Raw genomic sequence first — 18,881 nt, 5'->3', positions numbered from 1 at the left:
TGCAAATTACTCCTTGTATCCTCTCCCACTCGACCTTCCTCTCTCACAGCCTTCGCTGCTGTGCTGCATCCCACAAGAAGGAAGGGGAAAAAAAAAAAGGCTAGACTTAAATGTGAGGAAAATCATGTTGACTTGTCCCACACCTGTCATCTGCTGAAGTGGCTTTTCTGGAGCACTGCACTCTATCTTTGGCTGATAGGCAGTGCCGTCTGGCTTCCTCCTCCCTGCTTTCCTCTTCAGCAGTACAGCAAGAATATAAAAATACACACAGAATCCAGTAAACCATTCACTGTGCTGCATATGTGCCTTCAGACAGCCCACGTGACTGCACTGCTCTAACTCACCTTTAGCTCATCTACCCGTCTCTCCAGCTTTACTGTACCATGTCAAATCAGCTGCAGAGGGTAAGGATCAAGTCCTCTTACTTGTACAGTAAGATCTCGCTTGTACAAGGATGCACTTGCACGTTTTATACAGTAAAAACAGTAAGTGATCTCTTCTCCCCAGCTGTGCCTCTCCTCTCTCACACAGAGCTCCAGAGCCGTGTAGTTGCAGGGATGTAAGAGCAGCAGCTGTAGCAGCCCTTTCAGCGAGCCCATGCTTCAAGTTGCTCCAGGAGAAAGGATGGACCCACATCTACAGAGCGAGCCCACAGACCCTATGTGCCAAATTACCCTTCCTCACCTCTGTGCAGTTTGCATGGGCTCCCCATCTCCACGCACACCCTCTGTGGACGGCACCTGGGAGGCCTGAAAAGGAAAATTCTGATATTATACAAAGCAATGCACACAGCTAACGGGGCTGGACAGGCTCTGCTGGGTCACCAAGTTCTGTCTGTGGCATGGGTTTTCTTCCAGAAATAGTAAGAATCTATCCTGAACTAGTCAGCTTTTGACTCCATTCCTCCCTTCACTCTGCAATAACACGTGGCAGACGTGCTCTGGAAGCCTGTGTCCATCCATTCCCAGGCCAACCCTGTCCATCACCTCCCAGCCCCTGCTGCTCCCCGTGTCTGAAGTTGGCAGCAATCACAGCCCTTCTACACCTCCATTTGTGCTGAGCTACACGACCCAGGGCTTTGTGTCCTCCAGCAGCCCTCAACTGCTGCAGCTTAAAATCTATTTGCCTGAGTTTGGGTGACCTGATCAACACATACAGCTGATGTTTGACCACCAGAAGTACTTTTCTGAAATTCGTGCAGATAAGATCTGCTGTATTTTTCTTGGCTTGGAAATCAGCTGTCCTATCAAAGAGAGGGAACAGATTAACCTGCACAATCTACAGCCTGTAAAGCCACGTGCATTTCATCCCATTTTTCATTTACCTCTATGACTCCACTTATTCTTTCCTTCAAAATTTGTTCAAAAGCCTTGTGCACTGCTGAGGTCAGGCTAGCACGCCAGTCATTACCCACATCCCTTTATTCTCCTTCAGTGTACATATTACACTTGCCATTCTCTAATCAGATGGAATTACAACACTTTATTAGCAGCCCATGCTGTCAGGCCTGTGATTTCTCATGCCATTTCTCAAAGAAATCCAAAGGATTTTTCTCCCCCTTCCTCTCAGAGCCTGATTACTGCCATAGATTTCAACTTCCATCAGCTCCAGTCCCAAAACAGAGCTTCTTGCCAGATTTCCCTCTGTTTTATCTACATTGTTCTTATTTCTTCACAGCCTAACTCATCATTAACATAAAACACCAACAGCTCCTCCTTTATTTTTATTTATTTATCTGCTGAACTGCAGATATCTTAAAAATGCCTCTGCCTTGATCACAACACTGCGTCACGCGGCTGCTTTGCGTGGTACGTATGTTTTAAGGTATGGCACGAATTCAGGCCGCCAGATTCTAACTCTACAGAACTGGGTCATTTTCCTCTGAATCTGTCAAAAGACCAAGAGGCCCCTGACCTTATTTGAAAAGCTATGAAGGAACGTGTGCTTGGCTCTGGGACTGGTAGGGCTGCTTCCCGGAGATGGGACCTTCCAGCAATGACCTGTGCTGTGCAGAGCTGGCTCGGTGGCAGGCGCTCACTGCAGCTCTTCTGCATCCTCATTCCTCTGGTATGAGGCACAGGGCTTTCCAAGGGCAGCTGGGAGCTCCCACGGATGCCTCCAGCTCCCGCACACCCCAAAACCTCGCACTGTCCCCCCTGCAAAGCAAACCGTGGTGGCACTGGAGGGTCCCCAGCATCTCTTGCAGCAGGGGTCAGTGCTGCCCTGTGTCCCTGCTTTGTCACTGCTGGTGGAATTGGATTTGATAGAGGGAAAAAAATGGAGGCGAGGCGCAAGCAAACATCAAACATATCGATCTTGCAAGTAAATCACCTGCACTGGCCTCAGCATGTGACTGTGCAGAGAGGAGAAGGGAGAAGGGAGCAGCCTCGCAGGCTCGGCCTGATAAGGCAGATGAAAGGGTATTTAGAAATTATTTTCTCCCAAGTAAATAAAAAGCTGGGAAATTTGGGGCTCGGGCTGCTATTTCAAAGCTCACTCCTCCTCTTGGTTTTTCACCTTACAAATACCAGGAAGACCAAATCTGCATACACTGAGAGCTCTCTGAGAGAGCTCTTGTGGTCAGGATGAGTACATTACGAGTTCCCACTCAGCACCACTAAAACCTATTTTCTCCCCAAGAATTAATTAGGCATTAGCACTAAATAGATCGTAACAAAAAAATAAATATATATATACCCCACAGTTTACACTAGCGATTCAAAATTCGTGCCCCCCACCAGCTGCTGCTGCTTCTTGAGGGCTTTGGTGCACACGTGCACAGAGCTGCAGGCACCCCGACCTTCCAGAGAAAAAGGAAAAGACATGGATGAAAAAAAGCAGTTCATCTTAAGGGCTTTTTATCTATCCAAAAGAAACAGAGGAGGGCACAAGTCGGCTTCTTTCCTCTGCAGGTCACCTCTAAGGCTTGCTTCAATCCGTATCTGCTAAGCCTCAGCCAAAACACTGTCATGGAAAGTCACTTTTCAGCACAGACTGCTCTGCACTTTTTCTGCAACCAGAAAATGCAGACATGACGTTTTTCTTAAGTGTTCAATATTACAAGACAGAATATAAATATCACAAAACAAGTTAAGTATCTTTCTAACACCAGGGTAAATGATCAAATACACTTGAAAACAGGAACAACAGAGTCGAGGCTTCAGTCATAGAGAAGATAAAGTTATACAATGATCCGGGAGTGAAGTCATTATGAAAAATGAGGGTTGGAAAAGGCTGACACAAACCTAAAATACAGCAGTAATAAATACTTCATCTGACTTGCAATCTGTTTAAACTTAGCAGTGACAGAAAGCTGCCTTCCGCTCCAACGAGAGCCCTGACGGAGACAGAGGCTGACACCTAGCGTCTAGCAGCCCCAACAAGCAGGCGTGGGGACAAGGTGCCCGGCCACGGTGACAAGGACAGCGAGCAGTGCTGCTGTGACACAGCACCCTGGGCAGGCAGCACACACGTGCAGCACGGCACAGCCAGCATCCCCCAGCTGCAGCCAGCTGCAGGACCACGAGGGGAAAGAGCACCTGCAGGGTGAAGGCACGCGGCCGCAAATGGACACGTGGATGGAAAAGGGAAGGCTGCACTGCAAGGACAAAAGCCACAAAGGCACAGAAAGCTCTCCATACGGCCGCAGGTCCCTAACTGGCTTACTGGAGCTGTCGGTGGCACATGCTGTCTCTGAGCTCACTCTTCTGATGCCCTGCCAGGCTACACCCCTCGGAGAGGGAAGTGTCAGCTGGAAGTCTTTATCTCAGTGGTGCAGCGATGGACAGCTGCCAGGCTGCATGATGGCCCGACCAATGCGTGCTGCCAATCAGCCTGCAGCCTTCTCCTCTCTCTCTCTCTCTCTCACAGTAAGCTGCATGGTTAGGGAGGAAGCCTCTAAATGTAGAAGGAGTACTTATCAGCAGTGCTGGCTTTGCAGAAGGGACTGAACCCTAAAATGGAGGGAAGACATGGCTGCTCCAGGGCTGCTCAGCAGAGCTCTTACCTGGCAGTAGCTCGTGGTTGGTTCATCATCACAAGTAGAGTTCTTCTCCTCTTCCACATCGTGCCCCGGACTTTCTGCCTCCCTCTTCTTTGAAGGGAGGAGCCAGGTGATGCTCTCACACTCCTTCTGAGTGCCTGGATCTCCATCTTCTGTGCCATCAGCAACCCCATTCTCTCTGCTTATCTGCTCTCCTTTCTCGAGCTCACTTTGGCTTAAGGACGAACTGGGCACAATTGGGTTACCGAACTCCTTCTTATGCAATAGCTGCCTCTGAGCCTGCTTCAAGCTTTTCTGGTAAACCTCCAGCTGACACAAGATGACACTGGTGTACTGGTTGGGGTCCACTCCTTTGGGGCAGAATGGGATTCCCCAGTAATAGTGCACCGTGTCTCTCACCTCCTCCTTGTGCTTCTCCTCTGCCACGTTCAGCATGCAAAGCTCAGAAGAGTCGGACACCTCGTTTTGCTCTGCTTGCTCTGTGGTAACACAGACCGTGGCAGCACGCCTGGATTTTTGAGTGTGCTTAGTACCTGCCCCAGAACCACTCATCCTGGGGCTGCCACCCTGCTCTGTGGTACAGCTCTTCAAGAGCTGGGCTGAGCTCCCAGCACTGGCTTCTCCCGCAGAATGGCCAGAGCTGGGCAGGGGCTGCTCTTGTGGTTCGTGGTCTGCTGCTTTGGAAGGGCCGGAGGAGCCTGTGAACAGTCTGCGAGGTGTCAGCCGCCAGGAACCTGAAGGAACCCTGCCAAAGGTGGGACTCAGAGAGATGAGGTCCTCTCTCAGGGTGCTGGGTAACATGTTACTAGAATCATTCTTAGGTGGCGAGGAAGACTTTTCACTTGACCTTGTCAGAGGCTGGCTCTTCCCCGGAGACACGATTATGCTGGATACTAGTGAGCTTTCAACGATTTCCTGGCTTAACCTCCTCAACACTACCAGGGGGCTCCGGGCAACATCCATCTGTCCACTCCCATCAGCTCTGCTGCTCTGTGAGTGGGAGCTGCCCTTGGAGCGAGGGGTGTCAGGGCAAGGCGCCAGGCCTCCCAGGATCCCACAGCCCTCTTGCTCAGCGGGGTGGCTTTGGCCTTGTGCGTCCAGCACTTCCACAGACAACTGCGGGGTTGCACTGGAGGAATCCAAGGGCTGACAGCTCTGAAAGACAAGAGGTTGATTCTCTGAGAGGTGCGTTCCAGCAGCAGAGCACAGCAAGAACAGACTGCACAAACCTGTGCGCTGCATCCCCCGGTCAAATCAGCTACCCCAAAACAGGAGACTTCATGTGCCACTCACTAGGAATGGCACAGAACATCTACACTGTGACTGCTCTGCTTCCAGCTCCTGCTGGAAACTGCAAGGCATCCAGTAAAGTCTTCTTTTGTGCAGCGTGGCAAAGCAAACACAGAAAGAGATGCTGCTGAAGAACCGCAGTAAGCCTCTTCACAGAAGCACACTTACATTTAGGCTCTCAGCAATGGCCTTCCTCAAGAGTTCCTCTTCCTCCTCTTCCTGACAGTTCACTTGTCTGGCTTCTTGCTCACTCATTTTCAGGGCCAGTGCAAACTGTTCCTCTTCAGTCATCTCTACAGTAGGAAAAAAAGGATAAAGTCACGTCACAGCCGTAGGTGTATGCAAACACCCTACATTTATCCAACATCTCTGTGGAGAGACGTCCACAGAGTCCCACCTCCCCAGGAGGAATGCAGAGCAAAGCAGATAAACCTCAGCTTTCCTGGAAAGGCATCAGCAACAATAAACAGAACAAGTAACACAAGTCAGGAATCCCAGTTAAGGTTTCTATAGCAGTCTGAACTCTGACTCCTTGGGTATATTAAGGGAATGCCTTACCACCTTCACCAAACAACATATTCTAGAGCTGCAGAATGCGTGAGAAAGGACGGAGAATAAAGATTGCCAAACCGTGCTCATTTTACACAGGATAGAGTCGGGAGTAAGGCAGGATAAAGAGAACATCCTCCTTAATGCACTTTATTTCCAGGCAAATAGCATGTCTCGCTGTCTTCTGACACAAAGATGTCTGCAGTGCCACAGGGGACCTAACCAAGAGCAAAAGAGCCTCACGCTGCTCACCCCAAGCCGCAGGTGGAAAGCTCCATGGAGGATAATGTTACTTGCTCGGCGGTTACGAAGGATCTTTTACATGCATACATCCCCCTTCTGCTCACATCATTCCTCCACTGCATCACTGAGTCAGTCATGCATGGGAAACAGGTTTCCTACAGTCGTAACTGCTATTCCAGCAGAAAATTTCTTCCCGAAATATTCCTCATTCAGGGCAAACCAGAAGCTGAGACTGGCTCTTTTGAAACAAAGTGGCTACTTACTTTGGAAAACACTTATTTACTTAGATTCAATCCAACGCTTTCACTACGCTCAAAATATACGATGCCTGCAGAACAGAGCGCAGCGTGGAAAACAACTCAACAGCACTCTCAGGAGCTGAAAAATGCATCTTCACACTCACAGCAGACTGACAGATCTCCTTCAAAACCCACTCCCTCCTTCAGGCAGAATCCTGCACAGCCATCTCACACACAAACCGAGAGCCTCGCTCTCCGATGGGCTCCAAGAGCTCTAAAACATGCACCTTGCAGCATTTTTTGGCTGCTCTGATTCCCAGCCGTTAGATTTCCTCGCATGTCCTACTAAAGCAGCACTTAGGTTTGGACCCGTAATTTCTCTTTAATAATTTCTTGAAGAATTAAGGCAGCGGTTGAGGCGAAGGCAGACAACAGCACACACAGGGCTCGTGGGGATCTTTTGTCCTTGGACAAAGTCACTCTGCAGCGTTCCAGCCAGCAGGGACCAGGGAAAAACACGCTTGCTTTAAGGCAGGCACACAACAGCCCAGGGTACGAGAAGGCTCCTGTCCCCACGGCAGCTCTTCACAATACCAACACCTCCCAAGCATTCAGCCAGTGGTGACTTGCTTCCTGCCCAAACCATCACGGCAATTAGGCCAGACCCCGCTCGTTCTGACATGTGGAAGGGAACTGGTGCACGTGATCGTTCCCACAACACGAGACTTCCCACGTGCTTAAATTAAAACGGGGGCCTAAGTGTTCTCCCGTTCGGGCTATCAACAGCCATGAAGCTCAGTGTAAAGAAACATTTTTTGGCGAGTTACTACTGTACATTTTGTTTTCCTCTCCCTCCCTGGCACAGCAATTTCCCCTCTGGGGACAGGGAACATGCCAGACAAATGCTGCCTCTGGCACAGAAACCAGCGACAAACAAAACGCACTTGGTTCACGTTCCAATTGAGTAGGTGCTCTGGGGACGGGGAATGCTCGAGTTGAATTCCACCTGGCGTGCTGGTGGCTACAGAAAGGCTGCCAGAGAGCCAACGTGCTCCTCGTCCCACAGCCTGGGGCAGGACTGCGTGCCACGGCCCGGCATCTCCGTGTTCTACCAACTGGAGGTGGGTTACGGGGTCATCATGGCAGCAGATCAGAGATTCAGAGCACTGAGGCCTCTGCATGGGCACATGCAAGTACTGCTTTGGGAGTAAGCAGCAGGGGCTTGGAGCTTACTTGGTTCCCAGCGGCTGCTGGAGGCCACTGGAGGCCAATGGAGGCTGCTGGAGGCCACTGGACGCTGTCCTAGGGAGGGAGAGTCAGGGGGAGGCTGTTTTTAAGACATCACAGCCCTAAACAAATTAAAGCATTTCAGAGCCTTTTTAAATGCTAATACGGCAATTTGCTAAGCGATTTATGTTCCATTTTGACATTTGCAAAGTGAATTAGATGCAAAACCCCGCTAGTTGTAGCTCTAACACTTACTAATAAGAGATTTACTCAAAAATAATGGAAATGCAGGATCTCGGTATTTCCACAGACCCGAAGTGCAATTACAGTAAAAACATGGAAGCGTGCTTTAAAGCAGCGACGACAGCCGGCAGGGCAGAGGGAGCCTTCCTCACGTCTTTGTACTCCCATTGATCCCGTCGGGATGAAACGTCACAGCTAGATGTTAGTTATGGCTTTAGGTTACAACGAATAAAACCACAACAAAGCGAAGATGGGAGGACACGCTTCATAACCAGAGCCTGCAAATATCTGCAATTTTCCAGTTTGGAGGAAAAAGTATTTTCTCTACCCAGAAGCACCAAATGGTTACAAAAGACCGATTCGCCTCACACCTCAAAGGATTCACTTAAAGACCCCGAGAAAAAATAATTACTATTTCGAATCTTAATTTGCCTAGAGGCAAACACCAAAAGCCCAATTACAGCTTGCGATGAAGGATGGAAGCGAGCCAGCACCGCACGCACGCCGCCTCCCTGTGCTGCACCGAAGCCTTGCCCCGCATTGGCACCCACCAAGGAAAGAGGAAGACCTACATCAAGAGTTCCAGCACCCAGAAATGCAGCACAAGTCCCCTGTGACACAGGGGCAGAGCTTTGCGTGCTGCTTCTTTGAGGAGAAAGCGGAAGAAAAGAGCTCAGCCCTTCTCCACCCCTCCTGTGCCAGGCTCGCACAGCGGAAGTCAGCTCCCACCAAGAGCCAGGCTGCTCCGTGCCATGGCCTCAGGCCTCTATTAAAAACAATTTAATTCGCACAAGCCCTCTGAGGGCTGATGAGCCCAACTGCTGCCGCTCGCAGAGCACCGGCAGGCTCCATTTTGCTCAGCAATTGCTCTGTGCTTCGCAGCAGACAACCTCTCTCATTTTAAAGCGGTCTGAATTTAACTTGTCTGAGTTGAACACGCCGGCTGGACGGCTGCCCTGCAGAGCACAGCAACGTGAGCCCATGGGCTGGGGCAGAGCAGCAGCCTGCCTTGCACGGTGGCTGTAACCAACAGTGCCATGCAGACAGCTGACAGCACTCCTTCTGCTTGTGTACCCACAGCACTGACAACCAGTCTGTGAGAGATGCTAGCAGGAACATTCCAGCCCATTCCCTCTAGAGTCTGTTTATAAACCCGTTGTCCATGAATGCATTTAATCCCTCATTAAAGCTGTTGATGCTGACCTCTCTACAACCTCCCGTGACAAGCAGTTCCAGGAGATCACTGCACGCTGTGTGAAGCATTACTTGCCTTCACCCATTTTAAACCTCTCTCCTGCTATTTCCACCGAGTGCACCCTGGCTGCCAGAGCTGGTAAACAACAGCTCTGCGCTCAGCTTCTGCACTGCTTCCTGATGCAGACTGATCCCACACTGCAGCCATTCGCTCTCTGTGCTGGGGGGTCCCAGGCCCACGTCTCCACTCTGTGATGACCCAAGCAGCTTCTCCCTGGATGTCCTCTCCTCGTCCTTGAGAAGCAGAGGGCAGAACTGCATACAGCACTGTTGATGTGGGTGCACCAATGCTTTATGTAACAGCAAAGTGACGTACAATAAACTGCTTGTTCTTCACACCCCTGCCACAATGGCCAGCATGGCTGGACGCCCCATGCTACAATTTACAGCAGAAGGGTCTGAACGGGAAAGTCCAAATGTGTCTGAAGGGGCTTTTGGATCAGGTTTGGATCAGAACTGATCTCAAAGCCTGGTGAGGTACAGACAATCTTGAACAGTTATTTTGGAAGCACTGGGGTGCAAGCAAGCAACATTCAGAAGGCAGATTCTACCCTTAAGACGGGAAGCTGTGTGTCCCAAGCCCCTTCAAAGCCTTTCTGCGAGGGAAATAATCTCAAACACAAACAGCAGAAGCTGCTCAGCACCAGTCTGCTTCCCCAGCCCCATGCTCAAGACCTACGTGCAATTTTTCTTTTAGCAGCAAACTTCGTTCTATCCAGCTGCTGTTTTGCTCTTTTCGTTTGCAATCCGCTGTCTTCTTTTGACTCCTGCTGTAACGGAAAAAAAATATGGTGAGCACATCCAATATGTAGGAAATACTACCAGCTCCCTCCCCCCACCACTCTGACACAAACACTGGTTCAAGAACAAGCCGCTATTTGTGTGAAATTTGAATTTCAAACATAATTCAAGCACATTCTGTAACTATTAAAAGCAGTGTGATGAGCATAATGAGCAAAAAAGAGTTACAGACTGACATAAACAGAGAAGTAGGAGAGACAATAGACTTCGTGCCAGTCACCACCAAGCTCTGCACCTGCTGCCTATGATTTTAGAGAGAATGTGTTTGGCCTCGCCAAAACTTCAGCATTCACAAGCACTCAAAACGGAGAAACAAAACCTTTCTGTGAGTGAACACCTCATACCTGTGAGCCAGGGCTGTCTGCTGCCATTCAGCTCCCAGTGCTCAGCCCACCAGTATTCAGCCCAAATGACTGTTGGTGGCCAAAAACAGAATCCCAGCCATTTCTGGGGACCCCCCAAATGCATCCCGAGGGCAGAAGCCAGCTGCATTTAGTTCTGGTACCATTCTGTCATCACAGCGCCCTGAGAACTGCCACGATTGTGTCATTTTTGAAGCTTGAATACTTCAGAAATCTGCAGTCAAGCGGCCTCCAGCAACATCACCCATGAGAACAACTCCAGCCCATGCTGCTTTAAGCATGCTGACTGCAACAAGAATGGTCACAGGCTTAATTGGCACACATTTATGCAAGTTGCTGTCCTAACAGCTTAAGTGAGGGCGTACACATCACCGAAGGCTGGCCCTGGACCCTTTCCAATTTGTCTCTCTAAATCAGGTAGGATTAGAATCAAACACAGCATTTTAGGCAGACACCCACGCCTGGCCAGGAAGGGACTTCGCACAACTCCGCCTGCAGCCTCATTTGGGTGATGCTGTCCGTGAGACCTACAGCAAATTGCCCCACACTTCTGCCTCACGCCACCTTTGGGGCTTCATAGTGGGGCAGTGCTTTCCTGCAAAGGGAGGCTCTGCTCGTTTCCCAATATCAGCAGCTCTTTCTGCCCACGTTTTGTAACCTGTGGAGTCCTTCGGATCAAACCTCAGCACTGAGTTTTGTTCAGATGTCTTCAGCTTCAGCTCTATCTGTAGATTTTATTAATGTATATACATCACTTGCTCCTTCTCGCAGATCATTAATGAGGGTGTTAAAACACTCACAGCCCTCGTATTGATCCCCCCGGCCTCAGCTTTACATCTCCCCAGAACAAGCCTCTCTCCTCTTCATCACCAGCCTTTGCTGACAGTTCTTTAGCAGGATTTCAATCCAGGAACGTTACCATCCAGACAAAATTGAATTATTTATCCAAGTAAGGTTTTGCAAGATGTGCCATTAAGTGGTTTCCTGAAATCCTAATACATCATGGCTTTCATGTCCCCTAATACCTGCTTCACTCCTCACTCCACCGACTTCAGAGCCCGCTTACAGTAAGACAGCAGCACACTCCCGCTCATGTTAAAGGTGTTTCTTCAGGCTCCTTCCAGTCCTCAGCCAAGCTTGGGTTTTGTTCTCCATTTCTGAGGTGTCCCTGTGGGCAGCTCACCCCTCAGGAAGTGGGATCACAGCAAGGAGCGCATGCTGGAGGAAGAAAAGCAAAAGCTTTCCTCCTCTCCCTCCACTTGTCTAATGGTGCTAAACTGATGCTGCAAATTCTGGGGCAATGTAATCCTCGCAGGCTCTGCCAATCCCCAGCTCTCCTCTCCAGGCATCAATCTTCCCTCATCACTCTTGCTCTTGCCGGAAGGTCAACCTGACTCTCATCTGCAGCTCTCTTGCAGGGCACTGACGTGATTTACGAGCACACCAAACTCACCACTGGTCAGTGCACATTTACAGCACGCACTGCAGGGCAGCGCTGGGCTCGGGCACCTCCCGAGCTGTTGGGGTCACGGTGTGCCCACGTCCTGGGCGTCCCCAGTACGTGCTTCTGTTCCCTGCACTGGGACCTGAGCAACGCTGGCATCTGCAGCAGTGGCAGGAGCAAAATGATTGCAGGACACGTGTTGTACCAACCTCATACATCTGAGCGAGATGTTTAAATTGCTCAGCAGCGTTCTACTGAACGGCCACGGCAAACTGCTGAAGCAAATCCAATTAATCCTGATGGGCCAAAACATACACACACACACGCACCTCAATTCCAAGAATTCTTCAATCTTTTTTATTTTTAAAACCAGAAAATAGAACGTGCCTTTTAATTAGGATTTATGGGTGTTTGTACCTCTGCTGGGAGAGAGCCCCACAGGCCCCGCAGCGCTCTGCATAAACGTGGGCATGGATGCTAGGAAATGAAGGGGCCAAGGAATCACAGGAAGACAACAGGGCTTGCTCCTCCTGACCCAACCTTTTAATGCTCATCTGTCTACAAGGATAATAGGAACTCAGGGGGCCACTCAACCAACTGCCTCTCTAATAAGACCGCTAGTCCAAAAATAATCTTAATCAATTAAAATATTCCCAGACTGCCACCAATACTCTTAGTTACAAGGTCATCCCCGACACACAACTTCCAGGGGAAACTAATTATTACAGCTGAGGTGAGGTAGGAGCCGCACACCTCTGCTCAGTGCCAGCCTGCAGAGCGCCTCTCCCTCACCGTCAATTTAAAGTGTAATGGCCAGAAGGAATCCAAATTCTCTTTCTACACGTCAGGCTCCGCGGTCTAATTTATGACGCTCTCTTATGAGCAATTTCACTGTCAGCATTGTACACAGATCAAGGAAAAAATGGGTTTCCAAAGCTCCCCACACACTTGGTGGATGGCAGCTGCTATTCTTCTCCCTTGTTTTTTAACCTGCTTGGTTTCAACAGACAGCAGGAAGTCAAATTCCCATTTTAAGATGCTTTTGCACAGGCTTAGGAGAACCCAGCTCCACCAGCAGAAACAGACACAGCTCTGCTTGCTTCTAAAAGCCCATAAATGGAAGAGACTCGCCAGACTCCCACATCCTGCTCCCTTGAATCCACATCATCAACCACAGAAATCAGCTTCTATTGACTCAGGGAAGGAAAGGCTACAGGAGAAGCAGAATACAGAGTGAAAAGGTCTGCTTCATTTTGCTGCTCAATAGCAGTTGGGACCATCTAACAATAGGGCACAGCCAAATGCCGTGCATCCTACATGGGAAATACGCAGATGAAAACCAGACTCATTTATTTTTAAAAGCTAATTAGACGTTGGAAGTGCCATGTTTGGTTCTAGCCAAGGCTGCTGCTGAAATTAATATCACACCCTACTTTATTAGTCTCTGACTTCAGTTCAGAATCTGTTTTGGTTCTGCTCTGTCTTTCAGCTCATTAGAACAAACCTGCTGGAAGCCGAGCGTGGAACAAGGAGACACGAGCAGCCTCCTGCCAGATGTGGTTTCTGACACACAGCGGGAGGCCGGGGAAGAAAAGAGGGCTTTTCAGTGACCAGCTAGTCCAGGCAGTGCCAAACACTGCTCGCCCTCTATCTCCCAAAAACATCATCTGACCCAGAACATCAATAAATGCCAGTATTTCCTCAGACTCTGAGCATCTTCAAGCAGGAACACTCAGACAGAGGGATGTTCAGTGCCTGTGGGGAGGCAGGCACTGGATGCCATGCAGAACGAGCCGGCACTGTCACATTCCCCAAAGGCTGCAGAGCTGATGGATGGCAGATCTGGCAGAAAGAGCCTATGAGACTTCAAGTGAATGCTACGAGTGCAAGCAAAGCTCACAAAGGATCCATCCGGAAGAAATGGTTTAAGCCACCTTTACACGAGCCCCCTGCGAGGTTCCACAGTGGATCAGCAGGATTTTAGCATCTGCAGATCCACTGACTGGATCTGCACAGTGACTGGGCCTCTGGCTACGCTCTGCACTTGTCCCTGCCCCTCCGGCTGGGTGACAACCACATTTCAGCAAACCCCAGGGGAACCAACAACCCAGCTGGGGGGGTTATGGGGCAAAAGGGACTTGCCATGCTCAGAGAAAGCTCTGTTGGGCACTGCTAGGAATGCTGTGTGCTTGGGTGCAAGTGAACGACCCGTCTTTTGGCACCCAGTGCTCCATAGGATTTGACAGTCAGGGGAGACAGGAATGACTTTGTTCACTTGCCATGTCTGTGCTCTCAGAGAAGCAGTCTGCACACAAAGGAGATCATCTCCTCTTGTTTCCACAAAGCCAGAGAGGCTGTTCCTAATTTGCCTGGCCCTTAAAAAAAAAAAAAAAAGAGTTCCCTGAGTCCAGGATTATACATAATAGAGATCAAAAAGCCTCGTGTCCAGAAAAATTCCTTCTGATGCAGCTCTGCAGATGCCACAGCACAGACATGAGCAAAGAAAGAAAATTTGGCAAAATAACATGGATGAGCTTGATAATCCAGCATGACTGAAAAATTCCTGGGAGAGGCAGTCTGCCAAAGATCATCAAAAGTGAGAAGCTGGAGGCTTTCCAGGTGCAGCTGCTACAAGATCTGCTGGTCTGGAAGCAGAACTAGGGACTTGTTCCATACGTACCTGCCAAGAGACTGCCAAGGAAGAAAGCCACTGAATCAATGATGCCCAAATTGTCCTTGCAGTTTTTGATTCATAAGGAACCATGTCCTAACAGATGCAAGATTAATTGAGAATGTATTGTTCTCTAAAATTGCTATTGATCTGAGTTTCCCACACCTCTTCTCAAGCACATAACAAGGCCTTGCTAGAGCAAGAACAACAGCTACAGGGTCTGAAACTGAAATCCAGCTTGACGTGCACTGAAGAGCTGTGACAGTGACACGAAACAGACAGGATTTTTTCTTTTGAGATCCCATGCAAATCGAATTTTTGGGTGGTTCTGCAGAAAACGACGCAGCAAGGAACTGTGGCACAGGATCTGGGAGCTGATGACTCACAGAAGGAAAGAGACTGAACCGAATAAATCCACTCACTCAACCGACTGAGCTGTTGTCACTTAAACAGAACCTAATTGGCTCCTTAACGGCCTCTCTGAGCATATCCTTTTCTGTAATATGACCGATTATGCCATCAGAATTTATTGTTTATAGACAAACTTACAGAACAGTCAGGGAGCCTAACCTTTTTATGGATGTGCTTTAAGAGACGTTTGTTTCCTCTTTTTCAGATATGTGCACATTGAGATGAATAATTGTAGACAATAACAGGTCCTGATCTTTAATGTACTGCAGCATCTCTTACAGCTGCTGATTTCTCTTTTTCCTTATAGGTTTCACAATAAAGGCCAGTGATGCAGCATACATCTGAAGTTAACTTAGCATATTGCAGAGCTAAGGGTTTAACCCCAATGAACTATTACTGCCATATGTTCCATTTCTTTCAGGGAATTTCCCAATGGGAAAGAACTCAGACAATGCGAAGAAAAAACATCCAATATCATTTGCCCTACAGCTTTTTACTGTTTATTTCTAGTGCTTTTCCCCTCCTCACATGATAATCGCCTTATTGTAGGGACTCATGCTCCAGATGTGGGAACGAAAAGGACTTGATTTAAGATCTACAGCTTGAGAGAGAACTGAAATGCTTTTGAAAATGGTGGAATTACAAAAAGCAGCTTAGGATCCCAAATCACTGGCAAGACAGAGCAAAGCCTCAACAGTCAGACATTAAAAAAAACGACTCTAATAATTTTCTCTCGTGTACCTCAAGCTGAGGACAGATTCTCAGAGCTCTGGGTTTTTTCCAGCTGAGAGTTCTTGCACGTATCCCAGCATCAGTGTAACAGGCACAAACATCTCAGTGTTGCAGGGTGAGGCTCCTGTTAATGAGATGATGCCAGGGACCGGACCTGAGCTTTTGTGCCATCCCTGCTGCACGGCTCACCTTCACAGCCTACGGCAACGGGTTAAAATTCAGACTTCTGTAATTCAGGATCAGTTTACCAGACACCAGCTGTGCCTGAGCTACTCGAAGCTTGTGTTCTGAATCATTCTCTTATCTATTTGTAGATAATACAGAATCACGTTTCTACGGTTTAGCTGGAATCAATCAAATAAAAATTATGGAAAAAAAAGATTTGTAAAGGGATTGAAGAAAGGTTACTTTTAAATTACGTTTCAAATTCTGTTCTGAGAGGATTTGGTTATCAAATCCCAGACTCATAACTCACCCTCACCAAGCACACCATTCATTTCCCAGTCAAATAGGATTGGATTCATCTCACAGAACAGAAGAGGAATGGCACGGCATGCCCCAGCACATCTCACGGGTGCTCCTGCAGCAGCAGGGCCTGGCACGGGCTGAGCACTGACCTCTCCATCGCTGTCAGAGATAACAATAAAGGCATCCACAAAGCTGCGCTTCTTCTTGGCGCTGGCTGCACGCCTCTTCTCTTCCTCCTCTTCCTCTCCATCCTGACCTCGAGAGTCAGGGCCCTCCGCGGTCTTCCTTCTCCTTGGCATCCCTGAAACAGAGGGAAAGACTAAAAGCCATTTGTTTCCCTCTCACTTAGATTTCCCCTAATAAACAGCCCTTTCTTTTACTATTTTTAGGCAAAATACAGCAGCCATTAGAACCTTATTACAAAGTGTGGTACATTTAGCAGCACTGGGAGCCACACGTGCTTGTCACCACTCGTTTAGTTAAGAATACTTTATTAGAGCTGATTGCAAAAAGGGTTTCAGGGGAACAGCAACAGACAAGCACCTCGCCCAGAGCCCTTGCTCCAACAGAACGCGGCTTTCCTCTTCGCTTCAACCATTAATGCTCCCCAGCAAGCTGCCCAAAGCACTGCTCCCAACACTACCCCAGGCTTCCCACCCCCACACAGCCCTGGTGCAGAACACATTTGGACAGGGAGTCGAATCAAGCCAAGGGGACCGGGAGGAGCGGACCAGGATGAGGACAAGAGCAAGTAAAGCAACAACGGCATTCAGTGCTTCCTGAGCTGGAAACCAGGGAGCCCTACGAGGTGGCTGAGCACCATCAGCTCTGGTTTTACTGGAAGGAAGCGTGCAGGGCAGTGAGCAAGGAGCCCCTCGTCACACACAGACAGCGCAGAGCTGGAAATGCAGCCCGGGTTGGCCGGCTCCCAGACCAACGTCCTTCCCAGGATCCCTCTGCCTTCCTTCGCGAGCACTGAAATAGCTCAACTGTGCTGCCGAGGTCTAAAATAAGAGGCAGACAAGATGCGACAAAAGACCCTGCGTTACACAATGCAGAGCCAAACCCTCTTCTGTAGCATCGCAGAACTGCAAACAGCCGCTACACGTGGAAACACTGCGAGCAAGAAGTTCAGAGCCACACTGGCACTACAGAACAGGGGCGCACTCCCCTCCCTACAGCCAGGCAGCGCTCATCCAGGTGGGACAAAGAGAAGGACATGTGCTGCCTCTGGATTGCTGCAGCGTGCAGAGCTTCCCGCGCCTGTGTGCTCTGCACACATTGGTGTGGAGACAAAAGATGATGATCCGGTGAGCAAGGATTTGCACTGAAGACTTGCTGAGCCTCTAAAGACAGAATATTGTACGAACTGCACGCACAGCTCCAGAAGCAGCTGCAATCATCACTGCAGTCCCAAAACGCTTGTCTGTTTGGGATGGGAAAGTTAAAACAAGGGCTGCTCTATAGAGAAGCTCTTGCAAAACAAAGCTGTTCTGCTCCAGCTGAGCTGAACCCTGGCTGTTGTTGCAATACTGTGGTCACACTTTCTCTGTTTTTCATCTTTTGCTCCAGGTGCTCTCTTTGTCCTCTGCCCATTCGGCTTCAGGGAACCGCACCCCATTATCAGCAGAACACACAGGGGTTTCAGCAGGCTGCAGCCTGCTGCTGAGCCTGGGCACAGTCACTGCTTTTGGAGTCGTCAGTGGCAAAACGCAGCACACAGCAACAAGGAACTGCAAAGCGTTTCTGTTAAAATCCGTGCTGGTATCACCAGCTTCCCCCTCCACTCAATGCACTGTGCTAAATAAGAGATCACCGAGCAGTATCAGCTGGAGTTACGATGAGTCACCTACCTCCAACATTTAAAAAGGGGGAAAGAAAAAGATGTAAAAGATGTAACCACACAACTCCCACAACGCTGCTGAAAATGAAGGGAGTTGTGGCAAAGAGCCTCTCTGTGAATGTAACTAAGGGAACAAGAGAAGGAGAGATCACTTGTAGCTGTGCGAGGCTGTGAGTAGGAGAGCAGTAACGGCTTTTATTAGCCCAGCTGATAGAGCTGAAGAAAACAAGCAGCAGAGCACACCCCCAGGTAAGGAAGCGTGCATAGAAGCTGCATTTTGCTTTCAGCACTTCTGCAAAGGACGCTGCTGGTATCCACTGCGCCAGTGTCTGCTTTCAGACAGTGAAAGAAAGCCTGAATTGGCCAAACCTACCTCTGCCCGTTGTCTCCCAGACTCGTTTTCCAATTTTTCACTTTTTATGACTGTAAGAGAATTTCTTCGCAAACGCTCTGGCAGCAAAGGTGACCCCCTGACAAGGGGCCTCGCACATGCCACGCTTCCACAGGCACATTTTTAGGGATATCCTTGAAGATCCCCAACTTGTGATTATTTGTCATTTTCCCTCTCATCTATCATTTTGATGAATCAGAAAGCAATTACCGACAGAATAATTCTAAATCTTGACACTGCAGCTCCAGACCTGCCAAGCTGTGACAGCTTGAAAAATGCTTGAAAACAGAGCCAAAAATGAATGACTCTCATCCCCGGATGAGTTTTGGAGCCGCTCGAGACTCAGGCTGGCGTGCGGTAAACAACCCCTCCTGCTCACACGGAGGGCCGTGGTGCCGCCAGGCACACAGCAGCGCCGTGCACGCAGCTCAGCGCCACGCAGCGCTCCCCGCAGCCACCGGCCCGGACCCCCCACGTTGGGAGCAGCTGATGCTCTGCGACGTGACGGCCTGCAGCACCCCGGGGGGACAGGAGGCTCTCGCAGGGCTCGTCCACAGAATGGCTCTTTGCAGGAAGGGCCGCGGAGGCTGAGGGCACGGCTGAGCCCTGCGCGCTGCTCAGCTCCTCCAAACAAGCCTGTTACAGCTCCGCCTCCTGCAGAAGTGCCCCCCGCTCCCCCAGCGCCCACCGGAGGCACCCTGTGCCCCGAC

At 49.5% G+C, this 18,881-nt stretch overlaps 1 protein-coding gene across 1 annotated transcript in view; it reads right to left on the bottom strand.

Annotated features, from left to right (window-relative positions):
• UIMC1 (ubiquitin interaction motif containing 1) overlaps positions 1-18,881 on the bottom strand; it is a 33,181-nt gene that overhangs the window by 13,601 nt on the left and 699 nt on the right. The window contains 5 exon segments of the mRNA XM_042835912.1: positions 685-749; positions 4,007-5,158; positions 5,462-5,586; positions 9,728-9,818; positions 16,087-16,238. Of these exon segments, the coding sequence (XP_042691846.1) occupies positions 685-749; positions 4,007-5,158; positions 5,462-5,586; positions 9,728-9,818; positions 16,087-16,236 (1,583 nt within the window). The 5' untranslated portion in view covers positions 16,237-16,238.

The sequence above is a fragment of the Centrocercus urophasianus genome, unplaced genomic scaffold (assembly GCF_019232065.1).
Source record: "Centrocercus urophasianus isolate 14NV4802_14NV808 unplaced genomic scaffold, USGS_Curo_1.0 seq_558, whole genome shotgun sequence".
Classification (NCBI taxonomy): Eukaryota; Metazoa; Chordata; class Aves; order Galliformes; family Phasianidae; genus Centrocercus; species Centrocercus urophasianus.
The sequence above is the reverse complement of the archived record's forward strand: the minus strand, read 5'-3'. Positions and strand labels throughout refer to the sequence as shown.